The 19,151-nt window shown below is 36.4% G+C and overlaps 2 protein-coding genes across 3 annotated transcripts in view; one reads left to right on the plus strand and one right to left on the minus strand.

The window, feature by feature from the left end:
* LOC129000908 (intraflagellar transport protein 80 homolog) overlaps positions 1-12,572 on the minus strand; it is a 41,924-nt gene extending 29,352 nt beyond the window's left edge. Inside the window, exons 1-4 of one of the 2 annotated variants that reach the window (XM_054427987.1) lie at positions 12,478-12,572; positions 8,857-9,020; positions 8,148-8,258; positions 6,525-6,703 (exon numbers count right to left, since the gene is read on the minus strand). In XM_054427987.1, coding sequence (XP_054283962.1) covers positions 6,525-6,703; positions 8,148-8,258; positions 8,857-9,020; positions 12,478-12,572 — 549 coding nt within the window. The remainder of the gene's footprint in view (positions 1-6,524; positions 6,704-8,147; positions 8,259-8,856; positions 9,021-12,477) is intronic. The other variant, XM_054427988.1, reaches the window with a different exon arrangement.
* A 253-nt stretch (positions 12,573-12,825) lies between these two features.
* Positions 12,826-17,841, plus strand: LOC129000791 (mitochondrial import inner membrane translocase subunit Tim10). The gene is made up of 2 exons (XM_054427793.1): positions 12,826-13,010; positions 17,102-17,841. Exon 2 carries the CDS (start codon positions 17,326-17,328, stop codon positions 17,605-17,607), a length of 282 nt encoding a protein of 93 aa, XP_054283768.1. The 5' UTR covers positions 12,826-13,010; positions 17,102-17,325; the 3' UTR covers positions 17,608-17,841.
* Positions 17,842-19,151: the final 1,310 nt, after the last annotated feature.

Below are 19,151 nucleotides of genomic sequence, written 5' to 3' on the forward strand. Positions count from 1 at the left end.
CAGTGAGTTAAGCGTTAAAATCAGTTAAGGTAAATATAAATGTATTTAAGGAAAAGAGTAAATTGTATTATGATAAAAATAAGTATTGATAGAATGTAATGTGGGAGATACAATATATATATTTTTCACCCGAAAATTAAAAATGCACCGGGGCAGAAGTTTGTTAAGTAGCCTACTGGACAGGGCCTCATACCATTCTATCCAAGTTATCAGATTTAGTTTATGAGGTATAATTAGGAGAACGTAAAATGAATTTATGTATAAATAAATTAAATACTGTATAAACGGGGAAAGTTTGCGAAATGAGATAGTGTTGGAATATGATAAATTCAAAGAAATTATTGGTAATGATTTTAGCAATAAGGACGATACGGTTGTGGTAAGTGATAAGGCGGATGAACGTCCGGTGATTGACAGGATCGATCAAAATTTGCGGCCGGATGCCATGGTTTTTGCAAAACCAAGGATTGTCGGAATTAGGCCGGAGTACGGCGGAAGTGGCCTGGCACACGTCCCGGAGAAGCGGCGAACCGAGGCGCCGGAAGTACCAGAAATAGAAGATGACACGGGCGATATGAATATGGCAAACACAAGTAGTAGCTCGGACCAAAGTACTTTCCGAGGTTGGGGTAGTCCATGTTCTGTGACTGAGTCATTAGGCTCGGAAAGCTCAAGCCGTGTGGAGGATACTGGTAATTTAACTATGATTGATGATCCGAGGGATGTTGACTGGGCACCGTCCAAAAATAAAGATGACGCGCCAGATACGAGAGTAACGACTCATCCGTACAATACTAGGCACAAGTCCAGAAATCAATCAGCAACCAGTCCTTGAGTAAAATTTAGGTCATTGAATTAAATGAAAGAAATTAATTTTGTATTTTAACAAATGAAACTTGGATGCACTTCCTGGCTGAAACGCGAGACGATATTGTTTGTAGGTATGCGACTTTGTCCTGATATTATTAATTTTTGTTGTGGTTGTATAAATGCATATAGGAGTAAATGTGTGAAATGTGTATTGTATAAATGTAGGAGAGAATGAGGAAATTTAACAACGTATTGCACTAATTGTTTAAATGATAAGGCGGTACTTCTCATGGGTTGAAGAATTAAGGTAGGAGTAATTCATTTACGGGCGATAAGGGTAGGAGTAATTCATTTACGGGTGATAACGGACCAACTGAAACTTTTGTTAGATGGGGAGGATGATAGGGACAATATAAGGGGAAAAAGGGCTATATTTGATTCTATAGGGACAGGTATGCGTCAAGTATTTGGAACGTTAGACTTGGAAGATTTTCATAATTTAAATGATAAAATTGGAAAATTGGCGATCATTCAGGAGGAGATAGTTCATGCTAGTCAGGAACAAGTAACTCATGTAAAAACATTACAGGATGGGTTGAAAGTCACACATTCGGATATTATAGGGCTTGCAAGACTTTTTGAAAATAAAGTTAGTCAGTTTACAATGCGTACACAATCAGTGGAGTTGCAAGTCTCACAATTAAATTATATTGTAAATTTACAAAATGGGTTGTATTTATTAGTCAGAAGTATTGAGTTGATGGGATTAGAGTAATATTTATTGTTTCGTTAAAATCCCCAGATGGATCCTTTGAGTTGTTTAGAGTCTTTAACCTCCCTGTATATGATCAGAAATTAAGGGCATATGTAAGTTTCCATAGTCTGTCCCCATATCTAAGCTATTACACCGGATCGACAGCGGTATGCCACTCTGAGCGGGGAACAACTCCAGCTCTGTACCCAGGGACAACAGGCACTGTGTCAACCACTATTCCCAGTGTACCTACGTGTGAATCCAGCTGTGAAGCTCAACTGCTAGCCGAGCGGGGAACAATGATCCCAGGAGTCTGTCAGAGGAGGGTGCATCACGGACCAATGGGCACTGTGTTTCACCAGGTGCCGTCGCAAGGGCTGTGGGTGTACAGCACAACAACAGCAATAACATTGACTTTTGAATGCAGAAATGAAGTGAGGCAAACAACGATCAGAATTCAAGAATTTCCTAAAATGGATGAATTATGAACATGCATTATTATGAAATCCAAGAATCATGAAAATTTCAAGAAAGTGGGGAGCTGGCACAGTAATCATTTTGTGCGTCGTCGCTTGTTTGACCTGCTACTGTCAAAAGCCATTGGGAAAGGTCGTCCAGCTATTTTGGGTGATCAGCCACTGTCAAGGAGCCCAGACGGGACCACCATCATCAACTGTAGACAGCGAGGTGCCTAGCCCGACTCCAACCATGTACCGGAGAGCAATCATTCCAAGTGCAGGGGTCCGATGGAGCAGCCACGCAGGAATCAATCTCATATCCACCCTCGACCGTTCACAAGCAGCAGAAGTCCACCTGGCGGAGTCCTCAGCTCAAGAAGAAACCAATTTGTAACCCCAGAAGTATCGCCAAATCAGTGAATTCGTGTGAAAGTGCAAGTGTAGTGAGTGAAGGGCATTATTTGTGTTATTTTGCGTGCATTATGGTATTGTAGTATTTAAGTAATGTATTATGTTGTAGCCGCAGCAAAATGGTAAGCACTAAGATCAGTGCTAAACGCGTTAATGTTGACGCGGGTGCGGTACATACGTGTGGTATGTACGCGTACCGGGTTCGCTAAGTGTACATATAGCATGTGCATTTACCGAATCCCAGTTAATAAATATGAAGTAATGCTGCGGTGATATGAGAAATGTATTGATGTTGGCATTAATAGTCAATTGATGATGACGGCGGGTCTCTAAGCATGTGTCTTTCCGAATCTATTGAAATTCATTGTAATTAAAATTCAAAATTGTCACGTAATAGCCACATGCCATTCGAGGCGTTAAGAGCCACCCCAGTGACCGGACAGGCCCTAAAAGATTGCCTGTTCGTTTTGGGTAACCGCACCCTGCCAATTGAGGCTCAAGCGGTCCCTTAGTCATGTTATACCGTCCTCAGGGTTATTTGTCCTTTTGTCTACCTCAGGTTGTAAGCAGTATTAATGCAACGGGTTGTGTGTTCCTTAAGTGTTTAAGTGAAGGTTGTATTATTTAGAATTTAAGTTTGAGGGTGCTATCTTAGATATTTTGGTGTTTATGAATTAATTGTGGAATGTTAAATGTGTAATGAAGTATATATAGTGTAAAAAAAAAAAAGTGTTAAAATAGGCAAAATGTCTGTATGAATGGATTATGGAGTGTGAATGCATAACGTTAGGATGTTCCATTAACTGTGGATATACCCTTTGTTGTTAATTGGTAGTTTATTTATTTTGTGAACAGCCATTAAGCACAATTCGGGAATCACGTGGTAATTGGTTTAGTCACACATTAATGTGGATACGTCAAGGGATTGTCACAATTGGGCAAAAGTAAGCATTTACACATGGTGACAGTACTACGGAGACAGCTGTAGTCTGCGGGGTGAGTGGAGGTTTTTACCCCCTCGCCATTGTTGGTCATTCATTAAATGGACCTGGTATGCAGAAGTGTTATCTTTGAAGGCCAGTAGTGTGGTCTGTGCCAAACAGCTGTTGTCGCCAATACAGATAACAGAACTCCAACTCCAGGATTGTTTATTTACTTGTCCTTGAGGCAAATATTTCAGATAACTAGTTGCCCACAACATTCCTGATTGTGTCTGATGGTGTGAACATAGTCAACGTAGCCAGTGACGGCTGCTGTATGAGTTTTGATACATAAAGATAGTTAAAATCAATTTCAAATATGCATAAAGGTAGTCGGGGTATAGAAGCAGAAAGTGGTGTTAAATTTTGGAAATATGAAATGTCTCGCCAAAGATATAATGATATGATGTAATAAGTAGGGTAGTTGTTTGGTGTGTGTGTGTGTAAAAGTATAAGGTATATATATATGAAAGGAAAGAATATAGATATAAAATAAAAAAAAAAAAAATAAAAATAGTAAAAGTATAAAATAAAATAAAAATATTTGTGGTAACATTGATGGGTTGTGTTGTTTGAATTAATCAATTATAGTCTTGCGTTTACTTTGTGATTTAAATTGATGTATTGTATTTCTTTGTGTTTATTTTGGGAGTTTGATTTAATAGAGATGGAGTATTGGCTAATTAGTCAGGGTGTATTGTAGTTCAGATAGGGATGCGCTATGTTAAGCGGGGAAGAGAAGAGATGCATTTTGTAGATGGAAAAGTTTATTAGTGTGTTATAGTGTGTTAACTGGTATTCGTATTGTTTTATGTTAAAAAAATATATTGCATTTTGCTTAATCATTTGCCAATTTTAATAACATAATTAATAACATTGTCGTGTGGTTTATTGTGTATATGTTAGGATGTTTAGGTAATATTTAGCAGAGATAGTCGCTTATGAGATCAAGCAAAGTATTAATTATTTCTATTTGATCATATTGGATTGGACAATTTAAATTTAAAGAGCACATGTAGCATCATGTAGCAGAGATAGTCGCTTATGAGATCAAGCAAAGTATTAATTATTTCTATTTGATCATATTGGATTGGACAATTTAAATTTAAATCAAAATTATGATTCATCATTTCACTGTGCATACAGTCATAGATGTCCAACTGTTTCACTGAGGCGGCGTGTGCCACCGCAGGCGTTATCACTGCGGGAAGCCGGTCAATGATAAGCCTGTATCTCTGTTGTGACTTTGTTGTTGTAATTTCGTATCAAATATGAATATACTTTAACCATAGAATATTTTAGATATTTGTTTTGACATTGCTATGGTGTAGCTTTAATGCTTAGACAAGCAGAGAATTCCCCTTAGAGTATCTCCTATAATTGTAAGGGCCAAGGATCATTTAACATAAACAAAACACATAGTTCTTTCAAAATTCTTTATTTTTGGTAAAAGTTAGACCACTTGAGTGTGGTCTCACTTTTAGAAAGAAGGGGCGAATGTTGTGTATTCACATGGGTTAATTTATTAGTTTACAGTTTGATTCCGTTTATATTTGGAGCAGGGAGCTCAGCCAAAAGTAGTTTTTAACTTTGAGATTTTGCAACATTATATCCAGTACCAAATGTGGTTTGAGGTAATTCTGGAAACCAGCATTTGCGTCACAACCCCCACCACCTTGAGGTTAGATATGGTCGGTCCTTGTGAACCACCAACTTACAGTCAGAGTCAGCCTAGGCGCGGCCACTAGCTGGTCATGATTCTCCCGCTGATATTAGCAGGTATGTGGTGATAGGCTAATAGGAGATTTACATTGCCCGACCCTTGGTTCAGTAGTAGGTAGCCCTCTCTCTAAATTCTACCCTTTTAATAATGGGGATTCTCTGTGATATTAGCGTAGTCATGTATTAGTAAGATATTATAACTTGTATTTTATTGCTTATCCGCTTAATAAATGAACCCAATTAACATCACGCCCGAGTATTTATTCTGGACACCCCACCCACTAGCGGATACAACAGTAAGCTTGGCTGGCAGAGCCAAATCTTCCATATGGTGGACAAGGCCTCGAAGATGAATTCTTCCTTTAGTCGGAAAATGCCCGATGTCGGAGGTCCAGTCATAGAAGGCTGTTGATGTTTGCAGTTCAGTCTGTATTCCTGTACAGTGTGGAAGTGTGGGCAGACGTGCCAAATAAGGAGGCAAACAGGATGTGGCTCACCCATAAGCAGAATCAGCCAGTTTTCAGGATAGCATCCGCCTATAGCAAACTGTGTCCAATCCCGCCTCCATGGTGGTCGCTATAGACTAGAGTCATCCCCATTAAACTTTTGGAGCTGGAGAGGAATGAGGAAGGAAATTTACTAGAGGAATGAGGAAAATCAGGCAAGTACAGAGGAGCAAACCAATGCCTACCCGCTCTGGCAGAAGAGCTGGGAATAGGGAACAAGGGAATGCTATACCGAGCGGTTTATTAAGCAGATCCAGTCTTGGGTTGATCAGCGATTCGAAGAGGTAGATTATTACCTCACCCAGTAATAAAAAAAAACAAAAACCTAATTTTGCTTTTTGTTGTTAAATAGTGCTGACAGGTCTGTTCCAGTAGTAGGCGTAATCATATTTTTTACTAACATGTAGATGTCACGACAATTTTTCAAGCTGTACCTCTTTAGGATGGAAAAAGGTGTGTTACCTGTTTGTATCTACCACCCGGGCACTCCTGGCGACGCAGAACACCTTTTCTTCCCTGCCTGCATTGAGAAAAACACCACTTGCAGATTCAACACCGTGTAAGACTGCTGTCTCAATTATGACGGAGAGTAAAGACTATTGGAACTGTGGGTGACAGTTTGTGAGAGTTTTCTTCGAGCCAAGAATCTCGACCTGGATTGTAAAACCGGTCTAGGTCATAAAAGAACTGAATGCCAGAGATGGTGTGAGCCCTGGGTGCAATATATGATGAATTTTGACATGACCTGAAGAAATGTGGAAAACAATTCCAGGTCTGTGACCAACAAAGTAGAGGAGTTTTTTAGTATGGTATGGTATGTAAACAAAACAATAAATTTGTGATTTTTTAAATTTGATCATGGATTTAAATTACAATTACTGACCCTGTTAGCCTTCGTATTGGGGGTGAGAGGCTTGATTATAAGGGTTTTCCCGCTAGAGAGCAGCACCTGTTGACAATCAGGGCTCCAGGCAGCACTGTAGACTGGTGTATTGGTCTGCATCACTGTAGACCTCAACATGCCACTACGAGACCATATCTTCACTTGACCATCCTCTCCACCTGTTACATATGTACAATTCTGCAATTAGAACTAATTGCAACACGTTACGCACAGAGGAACGCAATTAGAACCAAACACATGTGTGGCATACAACACCTTCAACAGAAGTTGGTTTATGGAGCCAATGCACAAGATCAACTTACTGTCTAGCACCAAATAAAATCATCGACTCAGTACGTTGACAGTCCACTATTGACTCTATATACTCAATGCTATTGGGCAGGACTTCAGTTTGAACTCAGTTCCAATTTAAATAGAATAGTTTTATTTTTCAAAATTGTTTAACTAATAAAAAGGATTTGTCAAAATTAACCGTTGTACACAGCAGCATAATGTCGAGTGTAAATATATAGACGATAGTGTTAGGGATAAGAAGCTAAAGCATACACTCTTAAGATGCCACACAAGCTAGCATAATGTGCAGAGGGTGATACTTAAACATCTTGCTCAAGAACACAAACAACAACAACAAAAAAGTAATCCTACACTATACTACTAATATTATTGCAAAAATCAACAGGGTGCAGCACTATTTATTTTTTTTTTTCATTTATGACAATATCTAATTTGATCCACCTAGCGACAAAACCTGTGAAAAATGAGAATTCCACATTTTTTCATTGTTTAGGTGCAGTGGTTAGAACATTATGGCTATGGTAGATGTGCTATACTATAGCATACCATAAATTATAAGAATCAAATTTTATTAAACCATGTCCTCTCCCATTGCAAACGCAAAGCACAAGGTATAACTGCAAAAAGCATTTTATACTTATACGCCAACCCCGTACAAAGGACGGGTACTCTAACTCTGCTAGTCTAATATAACTACAGCTGTTTCAATCTGCTGGAATAAAAGCATATCTTCAAGTTAAAATGTCTAGCTAATAATCCCTGATGGTGGAGTTCGTCAGGAGATTTACTCTACACAAAAAACAACACATGATACAATAAACACACACAAATCAATAACTTTTACCAAACCCAATGAAAACAAGTCCTTTAAGAAGCGCAATGCCTTTGTAAAATGATCAGTCCCTGGAAATATTTGAACTTTCGATGGTTCCTGCGGCAGCCGCTAGGTAGAATATTGCGAGCATGCGGCCAAGTCAGCTGACTAAGTGAGAGGGAGTGAGTCAAAGAATCGGCTTAAAAAGAAAGAGAGAGAGAGATAGAGTAGCGCGGCCACAGTACGAACGATCGTAGCGGCGGCTTCACGTAGCTCATTTTGGCGGCAAAGTTCCAGTCTGACTATTCTTCATAAGCATTTTGCTTCTTAAAGGGTTTATATTCATTTACAGGGCACCAGTAGAAGGAAAGTGGCCTTAATTTTGTAAGATGAAAAACATGTTTTAGGTTAAATTAGGTACTTTTTTGAAAGTTTACTAAGGTTAATAGAAAAATTTTTGTTTTGTATAATAACATCAAGAACTTTGTTATTACCAGTAAGCAGTCCTGTGCCATCGTAGCTCCATCGCCCCACTAGTGCCGCACCTTTGTGAGCTTCTACACTCTTCTCAATGCGGCCATTACGTCCAACTAAATGAAACCTTCCTGGAAATATGGCGCTAAGTTGAACTATAAGCTCTATTCCATTGAAGAAAATATTAAATGCTAGTTTATGCATGCTTCACAACAAGATGAGGACATAGAAGAGTGGTTTTTTACACCAATCTGTAAAAAAACAGCCATACCGGTACACCATTTTGACCATAAGAACAAAACTCAAACTGAACCATAATGTAGGCCTACCAATGATATGATGACTAAATTTAGTTACCGTACCAACATTCTCTTTACTTTAGGTTACCTGTAGTGAGATTGATCAATATTTACTTTCACAAGCTCCACTTTAAAACTTTGGATGTCCATGGATGTAGTCCGAGAGGGTTTTAAGAGGAACAATAGGCCAATAGGGTTGCCTTTTGACACTTAGTACACACACATGGTATTCTACATTGAAATCTAGCTAGCTATAGGTGTAGAGTAGAGATTTAAACCTATATATTTCAGGGGTGTAGTCGTATATTTTTCAGTGTGAAAATGCTCATCGTCGTCGCTGAAAAATACTAACCATAATATCCAATATAATAATATTTGTATGTACTTAGGAAAAAGCGGAGTGGGAACGCCGTTCCCATGTGTTACTCACCATCAGTGGATGTAATAAGGAAAAGTTCCTGACCATGGCGTTTTCCGCTTGATTGGCTCTTTGAAAAGGAATGGAGATCTGTTGGATAGATATCTGCTGGCAGCTCACATATTTTAGAAGCTTCACCAGTTATCAGGTTATACTTGAATAATACATGATCATCCCTGGACAAAATAAACATAAATATGTATGCTTTCAACTGATTAGAAAATTTATATTAAATTTAAAAGTTTAGAACATGGCACCGATTGTCTTCTAAAGCTTTAAAACTCTTGACCGGATGAGAGGTTAAAGGGTTCGTATTCAGATTCATTGTAATAGGAAAGTTAAAATTTTGAAGATATTTAAGGTTAGATTCTTGTCTTAGTTGCCATTTCTCATTAATTTGTCTATCATTTCCTGATGCTTTCAAGAAAAATTGAAGGATTGGGAAAACAGTGTGTAGGATTGAAAATATGATTCAAAAGAAAATTAAGTAGAATTTTAAAACACAAAGATCGATTGAAGAAAACAGTTCAAACAAATATATTTGCATCCCATACAAGACAGTAAAAAACAAAGCAACAAGATAACATTTCAAAATTCAAATTTGAAAAATAAGTCCTGTTCATGTCGCCCATAAGGACATTTAAACAGATCAGGCATTTATCAAATAGAATGTTCAGACTGTGATACACCTACATTGGCCAAACAAGTCTTAACTTCAAGAAAGGGTTCCAGGAACACATATACCCCCCCCCCCCCAGCAAACCTGCAGACTAAGCGAATTTCCATTTGCCTGGGATTTGATTTTCAATTAAATCTATTTCAATTACATTAGGTTTAACGACAGGGGCAATAAAGTGTGTTTTTTTTTATTTTGTAAAAAATTAATAGCTTAGTAAAAAATTAATAGCTTAGTAAAAAATTAATATATTTGCCAAGTTTGATCTAAACATATCCTTTAAGCAAACTACAACAGTTAACTTATTCTCCATAAAAATAACATGGAAATTTTAAATTTTACTATTTTTTGTGGTTTCTCTCTAACCAATAACCGTACAAAAAGACTAAAAAAATATACTAAATTATTTGTTTTTTTAAGCTCTTCAAAATGGTCTAGAGAGAAATTAAGAAATTTTATGTTTTAGGGTCAAAAACGAGAAAATCCAATTTTTGCTTGATTGTGCTAACGGACACATAAGTTATATATGATAAATATATATCTCTATATATAAATGTGAAATTCCGATCAACGCACACGCCAAACCATAGCACCCAGAAGCATGAGATTTTGCATATACATATTCCTATCATAGCGTAGGCAGACAATAAAAAGCGATTTTACAAAATTCCCAATGGGCCCTGCTCCACAGAAGGTCAAAGTTAGCATGGAGTTTGTATAGGAAGAATAATTTGTTTTGGGTTTTTGTTTACATTTGTCTGAGTTTGCATTTATTTAATCATCAGCTGTTAGAATAACAATTAAGTTTACTAAGGCTAATTTCGGACCATATAAACAACATAGTGTGTCATTGAAATTAACCTAATTTATTGTGGCTTTTTAGTTTTATCATTGACTATTGGTTTATCAACTTCTAATATGAGTGATTAGTGTTGAAGAAAGTATAGAACTGAAACTAGTTTTTATTGCATTTTAATTGTTAAGAACTTATGATATAGTTCTGTAAATATTTGTGTAGTTGTTTTTGAAACCGTTTCTTAGTATGGACACTGAGGTTTTAAATTTTATGGCGAGCTCGTTCCACACATGTCATTGAGTTCGCAAATACCATTCAAAACAGAGGAGATGGTGTGTGTTTATTTACTTCACTCTCATTCATAATTCACCTTACACACATACACACACTAACTGCGGAATCTCAACAAAATACATCAAGGCGTAAACGGCACAGCAGGTGCACAGACAAACAAAGGAAAAGCAGGTGAAGAACACAGGCAAAAAGTATGAATAAACTCATCTTGAAAGACATTCACCAAAGATTCAATGGATGGTGAAAAATCTATCAGCAATGAAATATAATCCGAAAATAGACTATGAAGGAGATAGCTCGGTGGCCATAGGGACCATAGCGTTCAAAATGTAAGAACTGCGAGGCCTTAAAATGGAAATAAGAATTACCGGGAATGTGGGTGGTAAAGTACAGGTACCCTACTGCCTTTTAACTTATAATTACTAGCCTACTAATCTTTTTTCAATTTTTAAAAATTTCAACCAATTTGAATGTTTCCGTAGCGAAGCGCGGGTATACGGCTGGTATGAATTTGAATAGATGGTGTTTTTGGCCTCTATGGACCTCAATACGAAAAAGTAAATCGGTCCTAGGTATGCTGCTAAAGGAGGCTAATAAAGTGTGTTTTAGCGAATTTCCCTATAGGGAAATAGCTGTAGGTGGCACGGTAAGACCTAGGCCTGGGAACAAATTGACTTTTCCATTTTGATGTTCCAAGGGGCCAAAAACACAATTTGTTCAAATTTTCCTAAATATACGTCTATGAACGCGATAACATTAGAGTAATTTTTGTCCGTTTTTTATGAAATTTGGTTTAAAGGTGTGTAAGGCGGGATAAACTTGAACGAGTTTGCGAACCAGTATGATTGGACCATGGGAACAGGGTTTTATGGGGTAAAAAATGTGTTTTCTCATTTTTTACCCTCACACGACACACGATTATTTGTAACGGAGAAAATTCAAAAAATTTTAAATTCCCATGTTTTTTTTAGAATATTGTAAAATAATGTTGTAAGTTGGTTTGCTTGTTTATGGATATTTTTTATTAAACTTGGCAAATTTATTTATTTTATACTAAGCTATTAACATTTTACTAAAAAACACACTTTATTAGTTTCCTTGTAGCAGCAAACCTCGGTACTCGTTAAACCTAATGTTATTTAAATAGCTTAGTTGAAAATAAATTCATACAAATGGAAATTCACTTAGTCGGCAGGTTTGCTGCGGCAGGGATGTGACATCAAAATGAAAAAGTAAATCGGTCCTGGGCCTAGGTCTTACCCTGCCACCTAGGTAGGTACCTAGCCCTACCACCTAGGGAAGTAGCTATTAGGCCTAGGCCTACCGTAAAATAAGTACGGTAAGTTAGCAAAATTCGCTATAAAACAGCTTTAAAAACTTTATTAAGTTACCTAAAACTTTGATATCAGACTCTATAGTACCTATTGTAGATTGTTACATTTGATCACATATTAAAGAGTGGTCTAAGTTACTCATTAATGAAATGAAATGAAAAATCCTTTATTTTTTCAGGCAAATGTAAGGGCCACATGGCCCTTTCTTACACTTAACCTGACATTACAAATATAACAAAAATTAATCTATCGATATTTGATATGGAAAGTTTGGGTTTTGGTCACTGTAGCCCTATAAGTCTGGTTATGTATTGATCTTATTGATATTGTTCAATTCAAAATTAGGCAGATGTAAACAACTTTCACCACTTTGTTTTATCTAACTTATTTATAAAAATAGTAGGTACATTATCATGTTGTGGGCTTTGAAAACTCCTTTGTATCAATTTAACTTGTAAGTCTTTAGCCTCTTAGGCTCAAAAACTGGATTAAGTTAGGCCTACTTAATAACTTTTAATTTTATTGGAACTTACCCACAAGAAATTATTTCTTCAGGGGTATTCCAGCAAACGCAACTAACTACGTCTTTATGATCCACTTCTTTGGCAAATGATATTTTAAATCTCATTTTAACCAAAGACAGCCCACACCATATACCACGATGTTTACATTGTCAGATTGGTTACCAGGCAACCAAGCCGGTTCAAATCCTGTTATTCCTCTGTGTGTCTCCTTTTTTTTTTAAGGTGGCCGTGGCCGACGGCCGTGTCCATATTCATTGGTACGTAGTACAAGGAGTAACGATTTTCTTAGTTTCTTTTCTTCTGTGGACCAAGACATGTGATCATTCTAATCCCTTTTCTTTTTTTTCTCTGAGATATGGATGGATTTTATAATTTAACCTCAACTCAACTCAACTCAATGAGACGAATTATTTTATGCATGGTATGTCGTAAGTTGCTTGAAACCGGTACCTAAACAAAAAGTTTGTTTATTTAAGTAAGAAGCAGTGTGTTACAGAGTATGCAACTATCAAAATTACCTACCACTGTGAAAATTGGAATTGGTTGGTAAGCTAAGTATTTTCTAGGTAGTGTTTGACTGACAAGGCTGGCTAGCTTAGGCTAACTTACTGACTGGAATGCCTATAAGATAGGGATTTCTTTTCTTTTCATTTATTTGGCCAGATTTACATTAATGGGCTGCACTTTACTTTAGGTCCTACACTCATTCGAATGAAAATATCAATTGAAATATCGATTAATCGAATGTTTCATTCGATATATCGTTTGGTTATCGTAAGGCTAACCTAACCTAACTAACCTAATGATAGGCCTATATCGAACGAAACAATCAAGAAATCAATATTTTCATTCGAATGAGTGTAGGACCTAACAGCCCATTAATGCATTGGCTAAGTCAATATAGGCTAGGCCTACATTTAACCCTCCGAAGGTCACGCTTCTAAAAATAGACGCACAACACACTTTGTGTAGTGTCACGCGTCTATTTTTAGACGCACAAACATCGTTTACGGCGAAGGCTCTATGACTGACTGAATCGGATTGAACTGGATCGAGTTAGGTATCGTTCTTTTCATTAGATTCTAAGCTTTCTAAAGGTCTGTTTCTAAGCGCTGTTTGTTCTCTGAGCCGATCGTAATTTTGTAGCAGACAGCTGACGTGCATATTAGTAAACAGTAAACAGGTAAACTCGGACCGATGACTGATGTGTTTTATTATGTTTATCATTGTTTTAGTGTTAAAAATCAAAAGTAGTGATATACGTGGTGCATTATAAGAAGATTTAAGTGGTTTTGAAGTGCTGGTTGATGATCCTGAAGAAGTAGGTAGTGATATTGATGTAAATTATCAGCCAGATTCCTAGCTATGGTTAGGCTATGCATTCTTAGCTAAACGCTATGTACTGAAATCCGTTTTTCGCTCACTTATTTATCAACTTATTTATTTGATAACTTACCTCGCTATATGATTATATATTTGTAATCCTCATTAAATTTAGAACAAAGTGGCTATTTTCAAATATTTATAGGCCTATAATTTATACAATTTCATTGAGCGCGAACTTATTTTTTTTTTTTTGAAAATTTTCGAAATTATATTTTTTTTACCTAAAAATTTTTTTTTGAAAAAATGTTCCTTATGTTTTATATATAATATTGAAGCCCATGATTTTCCAAACAAAATGGTATAGGTATAGAACATTAGAATTAACATTGTTTAAGCTTCTCAGATCCGTTTTAATAAAACCTTGCAAATGCGCCAAAAATAGGTGGACATTAAGGCCTAAACTAACCTTTGGACCTGGACCTTTGGAGGGTTAAAAAAGGCTGCACTTTACTTTAGGTCCTACACTCATTCGAATGAAAATATCGTTTGTTCAATTGTTTCATTCGATATATCGTTTGGTATTTATTCCGTATAGGTGCCTCCAAACGAATTTTTAATTTTGATATCTTACTTTAGGCCTATAGTTTTTTACCTCCTGAATCCAAATAGGCTATACCATTATTTTTCACCGCTGATGAATATTTCTCAAGATATCGTCGTAAAAACATACTTAACATTACAATAAACAAGATAGGATGGATAACATTTCAAGTGATTCTGTAGTCAAATAACTTAATGTTCTCTATAATAGGAATTTCCTCACATTATTGAGATATAGATGGACTGGTGGACTAATTAAGTTACATGTAACTTAGGCCTAGTTCTTATTTAGGCATGTCAGGGTGGTAGGTCGCGTGCTGTAGGCCTATGTGAATTGGTGGCTGCATTAAGTGTTTTGAAGTTAGGTTAGATTAGGAAGGTAAAGGGCTGCACTTTACTTGACGTCCTACACTCATTCGATTGGTTTTTTTAACTAACCAAACGATATATCGAATGAAGCAATCGATTAATCGATATATCGATCGATATTTTCATTCGAATGAGTGTAGGACGTCAAGTAAAGTGCAGCCAGTTAAAGTTTAGGTTATAATGTATCGAGTTGTTAGTTTATGTTGCCTGCAGACTGTTTTTGTAAAATTAAAATCCTGAGAAAAACACTTCAAATTATTTTTTCAAAAATGCTTGCATTTTTTAAATAGTAGGCCTACGAATGTAGGAATAATGTATACATGAACAAATTATCTCCATAGAATAAAGCAGCTTATAAGGTTATCAGCATTGCGCAGTTCGTACATTATTAATTTTTCAAATGAAACTGGAGTTAATATGAAACATTCATTTGGTTAAAAGTAATAAATGGGTTTTATTAATAAATATTGTATTTATAAATAGTTTATACAGGCCAACTATTAGTTCTATTTCGTATAAAAAAAACAAGCTGCCCCTAGGCCTAAATAAAAACAAAGATAAACAGTATTTGTTAATTATTATGTCTGTTATTGCTGACAATATTCCCGTGGCGGAGCACGGGCGTTTAACTAGTTGGCAATTAATTAACAGCTGTGTCTAAGGAATAGTCGGCCTTAGTCCCTTTCAAAACTAAAAGGTTGGGCCACTCATCCTACACTCATCTCCATTAATTCTTGGCTTAAAATACCTACATTGGTATGGTCACCATTTCAAAATAAAGTATTAAAGTATTAATTTATTAGGTTAGTTTAACCTTTGGTTATAAATGAACTCATACACTAAAAGTTGGTTGATTTAATAGGTTGACGTTGACATACTTTTATCACAGGCTAAAATAGCCTATTTCATTTTTTAATTTTATCTTTGTATGGATTTCATGTGTTTAACTTAAAACAAATGTCTTTAGTATTGGTTAATTGTGAGGTAAAATAAGATATGGGCCAAGCACAGCCAGTAGAGTAGCAGTATATTGTATTTGACCAAATACATTCAATATTAGGGCAAAACTAAAATATAAAAAAATACAATATTAAAAGCCCCAGCCAACGTTCATGACTCCCGGATCCAAAGTAACAAAATATTTGCAGACGACATTTTAAGCAGCAGTGTACAAAATCACCGAGAAGTAAAATTTTCTCGGTGACGAAAGTAAGATTGCATAATAATCAAAGACCCACGTTATAACACGTTAAATTTGTTACCCTAGTTCGTTATCACTGAAGAGGCCTAACGAAATTAAATGATAACTGATAACAACATATTATTAATGACATTAGGCTAATGTAATTACTTGTTCAATGCAATTATTGAATGATTGATAATACATTTAAATAAGAATGAGTTCCAATTTTTCGGCCCCACTCGTCTCACAAGCCCCTCTGCTCACCGTTTCCTGCTCACTGGTTCGTGGGCCCCCTAAGCTCCCGGCCCCCCCCCCCCCCCCCGCATTGCAGGCCCTGCGGGCCCTTCTGTTACGTTACGCCACTGGATGGCTGGGGTGGACAAAATTTTGTTTTTATTATTTTAGGGTTATTTTCATGCTTTGTGATTTTTAAATGAGGTTTTAAATGACTGAAATAACAAGAAACAAATTGTAAACAAAACACAATTGGACGTACAGAACTAACAATAAAATTGGCTTCAGCTGTTCCATAAAAATAACAAATAGGCCTATGCTAAGGGAGTCTGTTTTATTATGCCCTAAGTGTATGAATAAAAGCAAATTTAATAAATTCAATGTCAAAATAAGAGTGGTTCTGATGGTGGTTTGGACGTGTCCAAGAAGTAGGCCTAATGCCAACTCACATATTGGGACAAGGCAAGGTGCAGGTGAATCGCCGCTGATTTTGTAATGCACATTTTTAACGGGTGCACCGCACATTGAGCAGATGCTCGCACTTGCTTGTGCTTGTTGATTGTTTGTGTAGCTCTGCTATTTTGTCCCTTGTAGCTCAAGATTACCCTTTATTTTACAACACTTTTAATAATGATGATAATGGGGGAAATGAAGGCTGAATTTAAATTTAGGTTAGACCTAAGCTAGGCTATGTAATTGTTCACACAAAAGCATTTTCCAAAGAACCGATCTGTCAGGTGTTAAATTAAAACATACTCACATTGAATTATTTTTCATGCAAGTTAATCATATTTTTAAATATCTTTTCCTGTGTTTTTTTATGTTTTTAAATACTGTAGCGAAGAATTATGTTCAGTAAGTTTTCCTTTTAGAGTACTCCCCCCTTTTGTCTAAAAAATGATTTCATTGTTTTGATTCCAGGTTTGTAGCTATAACTGGAGGACTCTACGGATTTTACCTGTCTAAGCAACAAATAGACAAAACAAGATATGAAAGTATGAAAATTAGAGAGAAGTTGAGGTTAGCAAATCAAGCAGATTATATACCTGAGAGGAATTTTAAATTACCTGAAGTTCCTGAGCTGAAGAAGAAAGAATAGATTTGGAGGAAGCATTTTAATATACGAGGGAAATAACATTGCCACAATGTCAATGCAACAAGCAGAGTTGGCGAGTCTACAGCTGGTCCAAGAGTTGGAGTTGGAGATGATGGCAGATATGTACAACCGGATGACAGCTGCATGTCATAAGAAGTGCATCCCTCCTCAGTACCGGGAGGGTGAACTCGCCAAGGGTGAAGCAGTGTGTATAGACCGCTGTGTGGCCAAGTACATGGACGTCCATGAACGTGTCGGCAAGAAACTTACCGAGCTCTCTATGAAGGATGCAGACTTTATGCAGCGAATGCAAGGACAACAAAAGTCATAATTGTTATCTCGTATAGTTGTATAGTGTAGTGTAGCTCTCGTTTAGGGTGATGTCGGCTTTTAGATTGGCAAAAGATGTCTTCTTCCAGGTATGTTTTTCTTTTTTTACATTAATGATTCAAAGGCGCAATAACTCTGAGCTCAAAGACGGTTATTTTGTTATGTGTTGTGTATTGTTTGAGATCCTACTGAATGAGGCACACGTTGTTAAATAAAGTATGATTAATTGAGGCAAGTGTATGTTCTATCTTTCAGTTTCCTTTTTCTAGTTGAGTTTAAAAGCTATAATAGAATAGTGTTGGTAAACCAAACAAGATGAATAATTGAATATCAAAACTTAATAGGCATGCTTATTCAATGTTAAACAGAAGGTTAAAAGCCAAATTTAATTGGTTTGACATTTTGTAATGGGGTTAAACATTTGGATGTTCTTAAAAGATTACAGATATATTCTAAGATGATATCTGCATCCAGCAATTACTCAATGTCAACATCGTAGAGAATTTTATTGGCTTAGACAATATTCGTTAAAACTAAAGAAAGCTCTTGATTTCACTTTTTTAGAATGCATTTCATTTTATTCACAGTTTATCACACCCTAGTATCTTACCGGTATCAATGTGTACAAACCCTTTTAGAAGCCCTTGTTAAAAAGCCTTTGTTAAAAATTCAGTCCGCCATTGAATTTTGGTTAGTAATAATTGGTTGGTAATAATTGGTTAGTTTAATAATTAGTACCCGCGGTGGCCGCTAGGTAGACTATCCCGAGCGCCTGGCCAAGACAGCTGACAACCAAGTGAGAGAGAGTGAGACAAAGAAGTCGGCTTAGAGGGAGAGAGAGATAGTGAGACATAGAGTAGCGCAGGCGATCCTAGTGGCGGCTGCACGAAGCTCATTTCGGCATCAAAATTCCATTCTGACTATTCTCCATAAGCATTTCACTTATGAAAGGGTTTTGTATTCATAATGCTATGCCCTAGTTATTGAATTAACCTTTTTAGAAATTTCCTTTGTGAAATTTGCTTTTGTAAAATGAGGTGTTATAGACAATCAGCTGTATTTTTGTCATTTCTTAAAGGAATACAGCTACATTGGTGTCACAAAATTATAGGGGATTATTGCCATGGTGGAAGGAAAAAACATAGGTGTGCTATTCCCACATATTCTGACGTCACTCGGATTGCAAACAAAAGATCATCTGATTATAACTGTCAAATCAGTATATGTATTTGTTTTGATTTGGCTGTTATTGTTTTTATTATTATGAAAACAATAACAATCAAATAAAAACAAATACATACTAAATTTGACAGTTACAATCAGATGATCTTTTGTTTGCAATCCGAGTGACGTCAGAATATGTGGGAATAGCACACCTATGTTTTTTCCTTCCACCATGGATTATTGCTTTAAAAAGGTAAAAATCTTTATAGTTGGTCAAAAAGAGGGTCATTCGACCCGCCAGGCCAAGTAATGTTACAGTAAGTTCCCTGTTTCATTCTTCTGGTTGTTTGGCAGTGCATTTATTACTTTTACATCCAATAT

Source organism: Macrosteles quadrilineatus, unplaced genomic scaffold (assembly GCF_028750875.1).
Source record: "Macrosteles quadrilineatus isolate MER2022 unplaced genomic scaffold, UCM_ALF_1.0 Scaffold_8__2_contigs__length_117827958, whole genome shotgun sequence".
NCBI classification, from domain to species: Eukaryota; Metazoa; Arthropoda; class Insecta; order Hemiptera; family Cicadellidae; genus Macrosteles; species Macrosteles quadrilineatus.

Excerpts from the sequence above, each read along its gene's own strand:
- LOC129000791 (XM_054427793.1), top strand. The coding sequence starts at position 17,326 with ATGTCAATGCAACAAGCAGAGTTGGCGAGTCTACAGCTGGTCCAAGAG.